Here is a 16,280-nt window from a genome sequence, read left to right on the forward strand (position 1 = left end):
AATAATGAAGAGTGCAAGGCAGTGGTGGGATTCACATTTTTTTTACTACCGGTTCTGTGGGCGTGGCTTGGTGGGGGTGGCAGGGGAAGGATACTGTAAACTCTCCAGTCAGAGGTGGCATTTGCTGGTTCTCTGAACTACTCAAAATTTCTGCTACCGGTTCTCCAGAACTGGTCAGAACCTGCTGAATATCACCACTGGTGCAAGGTCCAGATTGAGAAAAACAAAATTTATTTACAAACATGCAAGCATACTAACTCAGCATTTAGTTCTAGAAATGTGTGAAACGGCAAAGAGCCCTAATAAAAATATTACTTTGAAAAACAAGTTTGAAGTATATTACCATGTAGCTAGATTTATGCCCCACTCTGAGAAAAGCAGGGCTTAAATATTCAGACCAATAGCTGGCAAGGAGTTAACTGCATGTGGCTGTGGCAGGGCGGTCCAGTGAAGAAGGCAATAGGAAAAGGATGCAATCAGCTTCTAGGCACTTTTGGAGGAAGTGCTGATATAAGAAGCTGCATAAGGAAAGGTGTGTAAGAAGAAATCAAAATAATTTCCATTGAAATGGTAAGTACTCTTTTTTCCTAGGTATGTGACATAGCCCAAAGACTGTGGTTAAATAGTCAAGGGATGGTGTAAGCTCCTCTCTGCAATAGCACTGCAATTGGGAAAAATCAGTGTATCCACTTTAAAGGACTCATTGTTCTCATTAGAAGAATGCATTAAAGCATTTTGTCTAGATCTAGGGTCTTCAAACTTGGCAAATTTAAGACTTGTGGACTTCAACTCCCAGAATTCCTGAGCTAACATGATTGGAGGAGGAGTTCTGGGAGTTGAAGTCCACGTCTTAAAGCTGTCAAGTTTGAAGACCCCTGGTCTAGATACATGCAGTCAACTCTGCAGCTATGATTCCAAGTATGCGAAATAGGGGCTGGGGAGAAATGTGACTGAACAGCACAGAATACAATTATAATTAGCCAGATGTGTATTGGTATGTACCTCTAGGTTATACAGTTGGATGGTAACCAATATGACTTATGTGTTTATATGCCTAACCAAATTGGAATGATCTGATCCAACTGGAAAATATTATATTAGATTTAACTCTGATTTAAGTTTAAAAACCATATTCAAATTCATTAATAACAAATATAGGAGTAGTAACTAGAAAAGCCTGAAAATTTGGCTCTGCTGCTGCCTGGCCTGTGACATTGGGGATGGCTGATGGTGTAGAAAAGTTCCTCACAGATCTGCAGAAGGAAAACAGCAAGTTCTCAGAGATAAGTAAAATTTTTAACAATCTGGATTATGAATGCCAGATACCATAGATAGTACAAAGATCAGTATAACAATACGTGAGATACTGACTCAACCTTTATATTGGAGCAAACATATGATTACTTTATAGGAAAGTCGTACATAGCCTACTATCTTCATAATATGGATCAAGTTGAGCTAGAGTAAAAAAAAACTTTTTTTAAATTTGATTCTATAACTTAAGATACTATAAACTATGAATTGTCCATGATGAACCTGCAATCACACCACAATAAGGTGGGTTATTTTGGTCCTATAATTTTGAAGATCTAAATCCCGAATCCTCTAAGTCAGGGGTCCTCAACCACCGGGCGCGGACCGGTCCCGGTCCGTGGAGCACTCTGTACCGGGCCGCAAAGAAAAAAAAAAATTAAAAAATGGCGGCTTTCTTCGCCTTCGGTGAATGCTGCTGGGATCGGGGATCAAGGACACAAATGAAAGAAGGGGAGGGAGGAAGCAACCAAAGCCTGTCCTGCTCTCTGGCTCAGCGGCTTCGGTTTCCTCCTGCCTCGTTCCTCTCTCAGTCGCTCTCTCGCTGCTCCACCAGCCCAGGAAGAAACTGCTTCAAAGAAGCCGGGTGGGGGTGGCTTTCCTGTCGCCGCAGCTCCTCTGAAGCGCCCGTTTTACCCCCACCCCGCCCGCCGCGCATTCCAAATCAGTGGGCCGAGGCGGGGCCAAGGCGCTCCTGAACTTGGTGGTTTGCTGGCAGACGTTTTATTACCCGACTAGGTAACAACATCAGATGTTACCTGGTCAGGTAATGAAACGTCTGCAAGCAAACCACCAAACTCGGATTCTCCCCGCGGTCCTTGAAAAAGTGTTTGTGCTTGAAACTGGTCCCTGGCACAAAAAGGTTGGGGACCACTGCTCTAAGTTATATTAATGATCTAGCTGGGTTAGGTGATGATGTTGCAAGAAACACAAAGCTATAAGAAATCAGAGTGGAGTCAATCTTTTGAGAGAAGGGAAAATTTATCCAGCAGATTAAAGTGAACAAGGGGCTCAGTGTGCAAAATTTGTTTCAGTCAAAATCTGAGCTAGCAGTGCTTCAGGCAGGCCTTAGGAGAGATGTGGCTAAGATGTTAACCGAGTATGGACATTTGAAGTTGATTGAGGCACACTAAGTATGACTTCTTGAGATCTAATAGAACTCACCCAATGTATTATTCCAAGAGATATTAGAAGCCAGTGCCTAGATACTTTAAGTCCTTAACAGACTCTGCATCACAGAGGTTTGATATAATGAAATTATCAAGCTGAGAAGACCGATGGACTTGGTCAATAGATATTCTGGCTAATTTATTGCAGAACCTGCCATGAGGGATGGAGTGAAAGACCACCTTTAAATCAATAAAGGCAACATAGGCCACTTTAGAAGTGCTAAAGTATTTTTCAGCTAAATAGTATAGAATTGGACATTGCTCCTTGGCAGTGGTGGGATTCAAAAATTTTTACTACCGGTTCTGTGGGCATGGCCATGTGACTGAGTGGACATGGGGTGTATTTTTTTGCTATTTGCTTTTTGCAGCACCATCATCACCCCAGTTTTTTGGGCCTTCTGGGCCTCAGAGAAGCCTCCTGGGAGGGGGCGTTTTTGCTCCCAGAAGGCTTCCCTTGGGCTCAGGAAGGCAGAAAATGGAGCATGGGGGAGCACAGCACCCCCCAATTCATTTTGGGGCCACCCTGGGCCTCAGGGAGCCCCACGCTTCGTTTTTGCCTTCCTATGCCTCAGGGAAGCCTCCTGGGCAAAGCAGTAAGTAAGTGAGGGGAATCCTGACACAGCTGATCTTAGGAACAGCTGATTGTCGGGAGAGAGAAAAAGGAAATACCTTAAGGAGTGACTAGGCGGGCGAGCATCAGGCAGACGAGGCAGGGTGAGCAAACATCGGGCGGGTGGGGCAAGTGAACAAGCATGATTGGGTGACTGACTCGGGGGCATGGCCAGCCAGAAGTTACTACCGGTTCAGCAACCCAGTGCAAACCGGCTGAATACCACCACTGCTCCTTGGTAAAGCATCCTGATCTAAAGCTTGTTTGTTCAGTAGTCAAGATATTCTCTGAGTGTATCCAATCAATGAATGTTGTAGACATCTATAATTTACTAATAAAAACAGAGGCTGCTGGACTTCCATTAATTTATTTGGACCTAAAGGACATGCCTGAATAGTAATGTTTATTTTTCATCCACAGTCTTTGGTCAATGGGCAGTTCTGGTACAGATGGGAAAATGACTGCTTTTTGCTTATTATTATTAGTTGGGGTAAGTAAGTTATCTTTAAACTTAGAGAAAATAACGTTTTGGTTTTATGCAACAAAATGCACAAACTATGCAGTAAAAAGAGAACCAACTCTAGGTTAGAAGTTGTGTAACCAAAATGTATTTGTGGCTGGCTTGATTATGATATGGGCACCATTCCAGAAAAAAATAGTATATTGCACTGGAAATCATTTTAAACCAGATGTTTTACTTCTTATTATCAGGGACAATTTCCTGAAATGGTCACATGTAGCATGCAATCTTTCAGAAAGCAAAGTCTTCTTTCCCAAAGTTATTAGAAAAAAATTCATTAATACAAAATCTTATGTGCTATTTTCTGAGTTCAAAGTGGTTTTGATCAGAATAAAATGATATTTAAATTTAAAAAATTAAAAGTTTACAAAGAAGTAGTAAATTTTAAAAAATCAAACATAAGGCTCCTTGGTGCTCTCTGAGGTTGGTGGCTTTCTTGCAGGTATTTCATTACCCGAACTATGTAACATCATCAGTGCAAATAAAGCATTTTTTAAAAAATGCTAATGCCTAACAGTGGTTTCATAGGAGTGTTAAAAATCTATACACTAATTTAAAAAAACCTTTCCTATAACTTTTAAATGGGAAAAAAAATGCAACACAGGGCAAAACATTTTGAATCAAGGGATGTCAAATGAGCTAACTTACAGAATGCCAAAATGTCAAAAATGTCAAAAATCTGAGTTCGGGGACTCCTGTGGAATTGAAATCTGACAAATTTAGAAGACATTTTATGACATAAAAATGATCCTAAAACAGTTTTTGATGTAATACAAGATGTCATAAAAGATTTTCCTGCACTGATGTTTTACTGTGTGCTGTATAATTCAACATGGGATATTTTAAAGGCAGATACATCTCTAAATGTATCGTAGCTTTTCCAGTGGTTCCCAGTACGTTGAAGGCATTGAGGAGAGAAGAAATATATCTGAAAGGATGACCCAAAGAATGGATCATGGTTGTCTAGTTGAATAATAAAAATAGAATGCTTATTTATTTTATTCAGAGACAAATTGATCTCTGTTTTCTAATAAACTAAGGATAGTCATTTTACTTTATTAAAATAATATTTAAAACCAGGGGTGGGATTCAAATTTTTTAACAACGGGTTCTGTGGGCATGGCTTAGGTGGTGGGCATGGCTTGGTGGTCATGTGACTGGGTGGATGTGGCTTGGTGATCATGTTATTGGCTAGGCGTGGCCAATTCAATATCACTCACATTGAGGCACGCTTCTCCTTGCCTGGCCTCTCATGACTGTGGGGATTAACAGAGAGGCAGTTTCTGTAAGCAACACCAGAATGCTTCCTTCCTGCCTTCCTTACAGGATTAGGCCAGTAATTTCTTCTAACAACCGGTTCTCCAAACTGCTTAGAATGTTAACAACCGGTTCTAACGAATAGGTGCAAACTGGTAGAATCCCACTCCTGTTTAAAACCATATAAAACAATTGATTGTAGATTTCATAGATTTTGACTTGCCTAGTTACGTACATTGCATACTAGATTTTTTTCAAGTCTAAGGAAGGTTATGAAGAACAGATATAAGGCACAAAACTGAAACATTACACAAGTCTGATCTATTCACATTTGAGTAAAGAATTGTTAATTAGAGATAATTCTTTTGTAAGTGATGTGTTCCTCCCTTAAGAAGTTTTAATTGCCAGAAACTATTAACAGCAATTGTTTTATATTATTTCAGAAAAATTTCACTTGTTGAACTCCTGTCGTTTAGCAATTATTAGGATCAGAGAATCTCTCTCTTATTATTAAAAAAGTACTAAATCGCTCTGCGCTTTTCAGGGTAAAGATAGCCTTGCGGTCTTTAAATGGCCTGGTATATTATTATTTGCAATAATATTAATACAGTTGTATTAAAAGAAGCTTCTTCTTTCCTGATGCTATTTATTCCTCTGGCAGGACTCCTCTTTCATGTGGATGCCTGGACTTACCACTATGGGGCCGAATCAGACCTAACTTGGAAAGACGCTCGGACATTTTGCCAGACCTGGTATACTGACCTGGTAGCAATCCAGAACAAAGAAGAAATTGCCTATCTCAATGAAAACTTACCGAAACATTCAAAGTACTACTGGATTGGGATCCGGAAAATAAACAATATCTGGACATGGGTAGGAACCAGAAAAGCCCTGACCAAAGAGGCAGAAAACTGGGCTTATCGGGAACCTAACAACAGGCTGTCCAACCAAGACTGTGTTGAGATTTATATTAAGAGGGACTTCGAAGCTGGAAAATGGAATGATGAGCCTTGTGGGAAGAAGAAACGGGCACTCTGCTATAAAGGTAGTGAAATATTCCTTATCGAGTAGTTATAAGAGTTTCTATATACTCCTCGCAACTGGCTGACAAACCATACTCAACAAATAGTCCTTAATGAGTCTAAGTCTACATGGAGGGAAGTAAGCAGTAGAGTGCCACAAGGTTCTGTCTTAGGCCCAGTACTCTTCAATACCTTCATTAATGACTTAGATGAGGGAATAGAAGGGGAACTTACCAAATTTGCAGATGATACTAAGCTGGCAGGGATAGCTAACACCCAAGAAGATAGGCTTAAGATCCAGATGGATCTTGAGAGACTAGAACACTGGGCCGTATCTAACAAAATGAAATTCAATGTAGAGAAAAGTAAAATCCTCCACTTAGGCAAGAAAGTACCCATATAGACTGGGTGAAACCAGGCTCAATAGCAGTAACTGTGAGAGGGATCTTGGAGTCTTAGTGGACAACCAGCTAAATATGAGCCAGCAGCGTGCAGCAGCAGCCAAAAAAGATAATGCAATCCTAAATTGTATTAACAGAGGGATACAATCAAGATCAAGGGAGGTACGAATACTACTCTATAAAGCCTTAGTACACCTAGAGTACTGCATCCAGTTTTGGTCACCACACTATAAAAAAGATGCTGAGACTCTAGAAAAGGTGCAGAGAAGAGCAACCAGGATGATTAGGGGACTGGAGACTAAGGCATATAAAGAACAGTTACAGGAACTGGGCTTGGCTAGTCTAGTGAAGAGAAGGACCAGGGGAGACATGATAGCAGTCTTCCAATATTTGAGGGGCTGCTGCAGAGAGGAGCGGGGTGTCAAGCTATGTTCTAAAGCACCCTAAGACCAGACAAGGAATAATGGATTGAAACTGAGCAAGGAAAGATTTAACCTGGAAATAAGGAGAAACTTTCTGACAGTGAGAACAATCAACCATTGGAACAGCTTGCCCTTGAAAGTTGTGGGAGCGCCATCACTTGAGACTTTCAAGAAGAGATTGGACTGCCATTTGTCAGAAATGGTGTAGTGTCTCCCGCTTGGGCAGGGGGTTGGACTAGATGACCTATAAGGTCCTTTCCAACTCTGATTATCTGTTATCTGTTTGCCTGATGTACTAGCTTGGGATTAGTTTGGGCATGATTGACCCAACTCAGTTTTCTGGGATTGTTTGATGCATTGAACTATAAATTGACAGCATAAGCTGAGTTCCCAAAAATGCTAGGTCAACATTTGTTTGGGTAAATTTGTGGTGCACTGTCTTGCATGAATATAATCTTAGCTAATGTTAGGCACAGGGAGATAGACTGCAATGAAATTTAAAGTATTTTGATTTTAAGTTTGTCCATAGTTGGAACTGCAGCTTCAAATAATCCACCAAGATAAGATTAAACAGATACGATCTTAGAACATTACAATTGTTCATATCCAAGTAACTTTTTTTTTCAATGAAAGAGATGCAGAGTTTCCTGCTATCAGAATTATAATGAGTCCCATGCTTGTCAGGTTTCTCATGGTGCAGAAAATCCAATTACAGGCAACAAGATAATAACTGGGAAATTAGAATTTGCACCTCTAAAGCCATAGAACCCTGGGGAAAAAATACTAGGGATCCAGAAATCAACCCTGCATTCTCTTAAACTATAAAAATGATCATATGAAAATAATCCATAATTATTATCCACCTTTCCTCATAGGGCATATTTGCACTTATGATTGAAGTTATTCCTGTATTGTGCTTATGGCTACTTAAATTTAAGCTGGATCAAGAAACTTGTCAAGACTAAAAGGCTCTAAAGCAGCTTGCAAACCAATTTCAGACCAGTTGCAGGCTGTCACATCCTTCTAAAGGGCAATTCTTTGGCTGCTGTGTTATCTTCCTTTTGTTTCAGGAAAATTTTCCTTTCTGGGCATATTTTTATGTGTTCATAAATATCAACCGAAAAAGATGCACAGATATAAAATGTATATGCCTGAATATATAAAAATTCAAAATTAAAAGGTAGTGCTGAGTTTCAAAACAGCAACTTTTTTTCATACTAGGCAATGCTCTTAGCTATTGTGCTATTTTAATAGTGATTGTGAAGGTGAGAATACTCCTTGATTAGGCAGGGGTATCAAACTCACTCCCAATGTGGGCTGTATCAGGATTTTGTTTGCTCTTGGGGGCTGGGGTGGGCGTGGCCTGGTCATTGCGGCCGACTTGCCATCTCCGGGATGGCCCCGTGGGACAACTGTGAGCCTATCGTTGGCTGGGCCGCCTGTTTGTCATGTCTGGATTAGAGCAACTATTGCTTCGGTTGAAGGAACCTTTCTTCCTCTGGAAGGCCACTAGCCAATGGACTATTGGATTTAACCTGTAAGGAAGAAAAAGTCTCCACTAAAGAGAACAAAAGCAATCAAGGGCACCTTATGAGGAAAAGACTACTTTTCAGAGGAAAAGTTTGCTTGGTATGAAATTTGCAGTGGGAGATGGGTAATCCCTGGCACTGTCCATTTCTGCCCTCAAAAAATGGTCATTGTCTTTTCTGGCAATAGCACAACTGTAGATATGCCCATAACTTCACTGGAAGTATTCTGGAATGGTAACTCTGCCCATTAACAATCACAACAAAAAATTCATAAGGGTCATAAGAAAATCAATATCAAAATCAATATCAAAATCAAAATCAATCACAACCAAACTACGTTGAACTTTCTTTTGTGGTTACTTTCAGATAAATATTGCAATCTCTACGGAAATACTAGCAACACTACCTCATCACCAGCCATTCCATCTTCAAATAATTCCTGAATATATTTTGTCTAGTAGTTTTCGAAGCATTCTTTTTGATGCGGTTACATGGAATAGTTTGCAGGGGAAGAGTGATTTTTGAAATTGTTACCAACTGTTAACACATTGACAATTCAACTTCATTCTAAAAGGCTGTTATTCAAATCTGCAAACCCATTGAAGATTTTGCACGAAATTTATTTCAGGGTTTCTTCTACAATAGGCCAATAGAGATGGATCTGGAGGTGATGAGAAATGGAAAGTACTCTTCCAAAGAGAAAACAAATGTTCATGAGCATAGGTTAGGCTACTAGAATCCAATATACATATAGAACTGAAGTGAGGGAAGAAAAAAATACAAATTTATGGACTTTGGATTTACTTGGATTTAGTTGTTATAATGCAATCAACAGAAAAAAGAGGAAATGTCACGTCAAAAGACTCTAATATTCTTTGCTTTTTGTTTCATGGGTCTTGGTCCGTGTTTTAATAGAAGCTTGTCTCTCTTAGGAACTGAACAAATATGTTGTATCCATTAATAAGCATGGTGTTGAAAATTATTTCTGTAAAAGTAAACAATAAAACAAAAGGCACTTTTGAGTCAAAGAAAAAATTAACATTGAGAATTATCTGAAATATATAACAAAATATATATTGCATTTATTGAATGTATGATAAGGTTGACATCTAAAGAAATAGAAGTACTACAATATAGTACAAAGATGAAAGTTATTTTCGGTGTTAAGGTTTAAATAGGTGTATTCTTAGCATGAAAATTATAGACATAATTTGTCTATAATTTTAGGTGCTTCTGACACAAATAAAGAAGCATGAAAATGCTAGCAAGAGTTCAGTTGCTAATGGAATTTTCTAAAGAATGTTCTTGAACAAACATTCTGTTCTCAGGACAGGGAAATTAGTGAGGGTTGAAAACAGTAACATATCTTACTTGTTGTGACAGCCATGTCAAATATTGTCTTTTATACCATAGTTATGTATTCATATAGCACATTAATCTTTGATAGATGCAAGACTAGCAGTTCCACAATCTGATAGGAGTGAGTGGAAATAAAACAAAAAAATTGTCACCTTTTGATTTTCAGAAGTTACTAATTGAGAATGATTATTTTTATGGGTAAAATACTGATAATACATGCCAAAGCCCCCTGTTTATCTTAGTTTACCATCACTTTGATATGGCAGAATTACAATGGATCCCATTTGTGAATGATCACCTGTTGGATTGTATGCAAGAGAAATTAGTCATAAGATTCTTGTATCTATCTTACAGTCCGATGTAAGTTATTTCCCTTTTATTGACATGACTTTTTCTTCCAAAAGAAATCTTGTAATTGAAAGAAGCCAAAAATGTTTTAAATCTCTAGTATGTTCATGACAAGAGACAGTTTGGTGTAGTAGTTAAGGCATCAAACTAGAGAGTGGGAGACTGAATTCTCGTCCCTTCTTAGGCACGAAGCCATCTGGGAGACCATTGGCCAGTCATTTTATCTCAGCCCTAGGAAGGAGGCAATGGCAAATCATTTCTGATAAACCTTGCTAAATAAGCTGCAGGGACATGTCCAGGAATTGGACATGATTGAATGGAACAATAAAAAAGCTCACTATGTAATGCTAATCCAATTCTATGTTTTATACAGCTTCTTGTCAACCTTCCTCCTGCAACAAACGTAGTGAATGCGTGGAGACCATTGGGAACTATACCTGCCAATGCTACCCTGGTTTCTATGGCCCTTTGTGTGAAAATGGTGAGTCCGTTGGAACCAATGACATTTTCTTTCTATTGTGATTAGGTGGTATAGAGGCAGTGATCATAAGGTGGGGGGAGGCATATTCTCAGCAAGGATAACAGAAATAAGTATTTTGGTTTCCATGACACAGTACAGATACAATCAATATGATTCCCTCGTGCAAGACCAAACTACATGAAAAATGTCACGTCCACTTTGGTCCTCAGTCTTTAAAGCATTACAAGCATTCTATTTCAGCTCTATTATTTTCTCTGGGGGATAGGCTGAACAGCCTCCCAGTTATTTTTCCAAGAAGACCTTGGTCACAAAGGGGAAAAAAATGTTTTCTCTTTGGTGAGTGGGAACTCCTATGTTGTGGTTTTTGTTTAGTGTTGATGAAACCTATTGCTTTTATTTGAAACAATATTTAAAGGAATTCACTGTGCTAACATTCTGAAAAACCCTGCAAATAGCATCAGTCAAGCTGTATCAGTTATATCATAGGGGTGCAGTGGGGGAAGAGAACATGGATTCCTATGGTTAGCACTGAATAACCAGTTGAATTTCTTTTTAGGGATCTTCAAGTCTGATAATGCAACAGAACTTAAAATTATTAAAAGTAACAACAACATATGTTTTTCTATTAAGTTATTTGCAAGCATAATATCAGTGTCTTAAAGAAATGTCATTCTAGCCGCACTGAAAACAGGACAGGACACCTCAAGCAGTTTTTCCTTAGCAACATGGATTGTGCTTCCTCATACTGCAGGTTAGGTTTATAGGCCTAGGCCTTAGGGTAAAGATTGTCAAGAAGTGCCCCAAGATATTTTAGATCATAAGTGGTCTTTCTTTCAGCAATTTTATTCAACAGAAGAAGAGATGAGCCCATGTTTCCATAAAATTAAATCTCTTGCTATTAAAATAATTATCATATTCTTTTGGGAGTTTTTAAACTACTTGAGGTTTTGTATTAATAGACAATTTAGATGTCAAACCCTTGAATTCATCAGAATTTCAAGAACATCCCTATCTTTGTTGCAATATAGGAAAAACAGTTTTGTCAGTGATGTTGATAGTTTAACGTTATCTTTCCATGTCTTTGTTTAGTTGTAAAATGCAACACGTTTGGCCGTCTCCATCAAGCCCTGCTCATGAATTGCATTCATCCGCTGGAGCAGTTCAGTTACAGATCTCATTGCAGCTTCAGGTGTGACAAAGGTTTTACAATGACTGGCCTGGACAACTTGCAATGTTTGTCATCTGGGCAATGGACAGCAGAAGTACCTCAGTGTGCAGGTATGACCTAACATAATTGGTGCCAAGTATTGGCATAATGGACAGGGGTGGGCTGCTGGGGGTTTGCAGGGATTCAGGAGAGCCCCTAGCTAAGATTCTTTGCAGTTTGGAGAACCCCCAAATCCCACTCCTGGCTGGCACCGCCCACCCCACCTTTCCCAGGATTCCCCACGCAGCCTATTTTAGATGCAGATAAGCGCAGGGTGTGTGCAGAGGCTCGGGGAGGGCAGGAATGGGTCGGTTTCCAGCTTCCAGGGAGACTCCAGAGCCCGGGGAGGTCATTTTCACCCTCCCAGAGGCTCGAGGAAAGCAGGAGGCCAACTAGGCCACATCATCATGGCCACACCCACCCATCAACCAGGCAGAGAACCTCTTGTTAAAATTTTTGAAGGATCCTTGCCAAGACCATTAATTGATTGTGAGTTAGCTGAGCAAAAATGGATGGAGGCTTTTACAACCTTGCTATGTTGGGGAATCAGGTAAAATTCTCATCTGACAATTATTTTTGTTATTGTATTATTTAGAAAATAAGAAGGGATAAAAACAAAATTTATACAGATTGTATTTTAATGTGAAAATTTAAATCTTAACCATATTTCCCAAACTACTATGTGAACTAAATTGCTGTTATCTTCTAGATCTGTACTGAATTCGGTATTAAACTATAAATAGAAAGAGATACAGCAGTGCAAAAATAATTCCATAGATAGGGCCATTTGCTTATCAAAATGGATTTCAAAGGAAAACTGTATATAAAGACACATGTAATAGAAGAAATATATTGACCGTGTATTTTGATTTTGGCAATAGGCCTTAAAAATTACATATCAATGCACAAATGAAATAAAATATTCTTAAAATAATTGCTATTTATTTATTTTTCTTTCTCATTTTCCACCTGTTTTGCAATTCATCTTTATTTCCTGTTTTTCTAGCTCAGAATGCTAGTTTTTATGCCATGCCATGTTCATAGATGTGCGAGAAATCCAGTGTTAACTGTTTACCTACCTACCTTTGCTAAACAGGCTGTACTGGATTCTGGATTCTGTAAAATTCAACAGCTTGTAGCCTCATTTGTGACAACAATAACAAATAATTATATCTATAAAGCCAAACTTATACTAAATATACTTTTACACACTAATATTGTATAAAGTAATAATGTATATGTAAAATGTGCTAAAATAAGTACTCTATATTGTTGTAAGAAATAGCCTTCTGGGTTCAGTTCCAAACGGGGGGAAAAGACACTGGAAACATGGTGACTGCTTGGAAAGATGGTTTAATGGTGGACAGGATCACATGCCTTGGGTGAAGAAAGAAAGGCAGAGATGTTGAGAGTCCCTTGATTTTTTACCCTCTGTTGCAATTTGAATTTGAGTTTGTATTCTGTTTGATTGTCAGACTCCCATGAGGCCATACAGGGGCAACTCTATAGGCTGTCCTGAGTCCCAGGTTTGGTTGAGCCTTGCTGGATGATGATGTAATGAAAGAGCTTTGGGCAATTTCTATAATAGCTCTACCTGGAGTAGATCTTTGTTATGTAAAATAGACTGGCCTAAGCCGGAGTAATGGTCTATTAGCAAAGGTGGTGGTGGTGGGGCTGAGTTTCTGCCTCTCTGAGTTTCTACTTTTCTTTTTAGGGGAAATATTCTGCCTTTTTAGTATATTCTAAAATATTTCATTTTCCTAGGAGAGGGGTGGGCTTTAACTTCCAACAGTATATTTCAGTTTGTCTCCAGTTTTCTATATTTTCTAAACATGATTTTTCAGCATTTCAAATTTTCCAGAATGTTTACATCTTTTGTGGTGAATGATGATTTCTTTCTTTCCTGCCCTTAGCTATCCCGTGCCAGCCGTTAAATATCCCTGTAAATGGAAACATCAGCTGCATTCATATCCACGGGGAATTTCATTACCAGTCTAGTTGCAACTTTAAGTGCAAAGAAGGCTTTCTGATCAACGGAGCGGAGACCACTATGTGTGAAGCCTCTGGAGAATGGACTGCTTCAGAGCCAACCTGCCAAGGTTTGGGGCTTTCTATTTCTCTTCTATTCCAAGATTCTGGTGTTAGTGATGAGAACTGAGTACTATTTAGTAGATGTACAGCAAGAAGACAAGGAAGCCTTCTGAGTGATTTATCACATCCCCCTTGTTACAAAATTTACGAGTTCTGATGTCAGGTTTTAAAAGCCAAGAAAGACATGTTGCAATTCTTTTAGAACCTGGAGCCTAGAAGTATACAGCATTACGCTATAGTGTTACAGATAAACAAATAGTGTGTATATTAAGTTTTGAAAAGACCCTTTTAATAGAGGAGAACTATACTTTGAGAAGTCAACCAATTGGTGCAATAATTTTTGCTTCCAGGAAAATGTGTGGCTATCCATTGGATTAAATTAGATTTGAAAGATGTTAATTTGTGACCTGATGAATGATGAAGAACTTTTACAAATTTGGGTTCATTGAGAAATTATCATGCTGGTATGAGGAAAGGCTAGGAACGTTGGGAAATGTAGTAATAATTTATCATTCCCATTTATTAAACATATAATTATATGAAAATGTATTTTGCATAGTCTTTTTACATGTTTTGCTTTTATGTATTCTATATATTCTAATTCCATCCCCATTCTTTCTTATTTATTTATTTTTAGTTAAGCAATGTCCGCCAATTCATCCACTTGAAAGAGGAATGATGGATTGTGTAAACCCAATTGGTGATTATAGTTACAACTCCACTTGCAGCTTTGCTTGTGAAGTAGGCTTTGAACTTAATGATTCCCAGCCTTTGATTTGCAACGCATCTGGTCAGTGGACTTCTCCCGTACCAACATGTCAGGGTATGGTATCTAATGGAATTGTATGGACCTTTTCTGAAATATGACGTCTAAATTTCTGTTCAATCTATTTATTCATCACTTGAGTTATGTCTGAAGATTTTGTATAAGATCCATGCAAATCAGTGAGATTTAGATTAGTCATGAATAATTGCTCTCAGGAATTTCAGTAGATTTCAGTAGATATAATTCAAGTACAACGAATATTCAGTTAACCCATTTTTGTTTAGAATTAAACAAACCCTAAGTCCTATTACACTTTAATATTAAGAATTCCCAGATTACAATTCATTTAAAGTGTATTAACCTTCTGCAGCTATTTACATTATAGTTAAATGGTGGAACTGATGTTGTGAACTAATTGGTGAGAAGGAGAAGACCAACATGAACTCATTACTGAACCTAAAAAAACATGTTTGTGTTTAAGGAAATCCAGGTCCTGTTAGCACAAGTACTTAAAATATACAGAAGTTGGTTACTTGGATAAAATGACATCAATTTTAAATCAAGTCCTTCCAATTACATATACAGTAGAATAGGTGTATCTTCATGTGATAGGATTGATTTAAAGTGCAAATGAGTTGGCTGAAAGGCAGAGAATCAGAAATCATCTGGTGGCACCTTTTCTGACCAGTGAATTAAAATGAATACATTTTTGTGAGCTACACTCACTTCAAATGCATTAAGTGCCTAAAATAATGTATGACTTAAATTGGGGTGAATAGGGATAGGGTGGGGAAAGGTGAATACAGGTTGTTATGCAGGTGCAAGTTAGAACTTGCTCTTTGGAAGCTTATGCCTTTTAATATTTGCTAGCCAGAAGAGCTGCTGCTATGCTTCTGATTTTTGCCACCATGGCTGTCCTCCTGCAATGAAAAACAAAGATGAATTCTTTGGTTGATGCAGGATCCATTTTGCTACCAGTATCATGTGACTCATCTTAAGCTCCAGATGAAACAATGTGACTAGGGACGGTATACAAATGCATAAATGAATAAACAAACAAAGAAGCAAATAAATACCATCTTCAATGCTCTTTAAACCTGTTATCTGTATTCATCCTGACTGACTTTTCTGTTCCCCTTTTTAGCTATTCAGTGCCAGTCCCTAGAGGCACCTGCTCATGGAAATACCACCTGTGTTCATCTCCATGGGGGATTTCAGTACCAATCCAGCTGCACTTTTGTTTGCACCAAAGGTTTTCAGTTACTTGGAAAAGAGGTCACCGAGTGCACAGCTTCTGGAGAATGGACAGCCCCAGCCCCAGTTTGCCAAGGTTGGGAGTTTCCTTTTAAGGCCCTTCTTGTCCATGTAGAAATTATTTAGAAAAAACAGAAAGTAGGAAAGCAAGAAAGAGGTAGGAAGGAGATTTGTGTGAATAGAATTTTTATTACAGTCGTAGATCAGAATTACAGACAGGAGTCTTGTGCATGCTGCATAGATGGTGTAACATCAAGTTTACTATCTCAGTGAATAACAGTGAGTCGTTTAAAGGTAGATTTGGAGAATAAGTTAGAATTGTTATAGGCTGATTCTCAGTATCCTTCCTTCCTCTAGTCATTCATTAATACAAGCAAGGCTCTCTTTGCTTAAGGTATTGGAAATAATACTCCTGGCAACCTGATCCTAGAACCTGATATATCTTCAGGGAGAACCAGAGGCGACCCAGCTGACTCCCCCACAATTTTTGGGGTGGTGAAAGCATTTTTGTCTTAGCTAATGATCATTAACTG

The 16,280-nt window shown here is 38.6% G+C and overlaps 1 protein-coding gene across 5 annotated transcripts in view; it reads left to right on the plus strand.

The window, feature by feature from the left end:
- The first annotated feature begins 463 nt into the window (after window positions 1-463).
- LOC113424974 (P-selectin-like) overlaps window positions 464-16,280 on the plus strand; it is a 44,054-nt gene continuing 28,237 nt past the window's right edge. For all 5 annotated transcript variants that reach the window (XM_087960918.1, XM_087960920.1, XM_087960917.1 and 2 more), the window contains exons 1-8: window positions 464-570; window positions 3,511-3,580; window positions 5,529-5,912; window positions 10,322-10,429; window positions 11,519-11,707; window positions 13,550-13,735; window positions 14,365-14,550; window positions 15,638-15,823. In XM_087960918.1, the coding sequence (XP_087817044.1) occupies window positions 568-570; window positions 3,511-3,580; window positions 5,529-5,912; window positions 10,322-10,429; window positions 11,519-11,707; window positions 13,550-13,735; window positions 14,365-14,550; window positions 15,638-15,823 (1,312 nt within the window). In that variant the 5' untranslated portion in view covers window positions 464-567. The remainder of the gene's footprint in view (window positions 571-3,510; window positions 3,581-5,528; window positions 5,913-10,321; window positions 10,430-11,518; window positions 11,708-13,549; window positions 13,736-14,364; window positions 14,551-15,637; window positions 15,824-16,280) is intronic.

The sequence above is a fragment of the Notechis scutatus genome, chromosome 3 (assembly GCF_049901735.1).
Source record: "Notechis scutatus isolate UNSWTSFEM ecotype Mainland chromosome 3, rNotScu1.2, whole genome shotgun sequence".
Classification (NCBI taxonomy): domain Eukaryota; kingdom Metazoa; phylum Chordata; class Lepidosauria; order Squamata; family Elapidae; genus Notechis; species Notechis scutatus.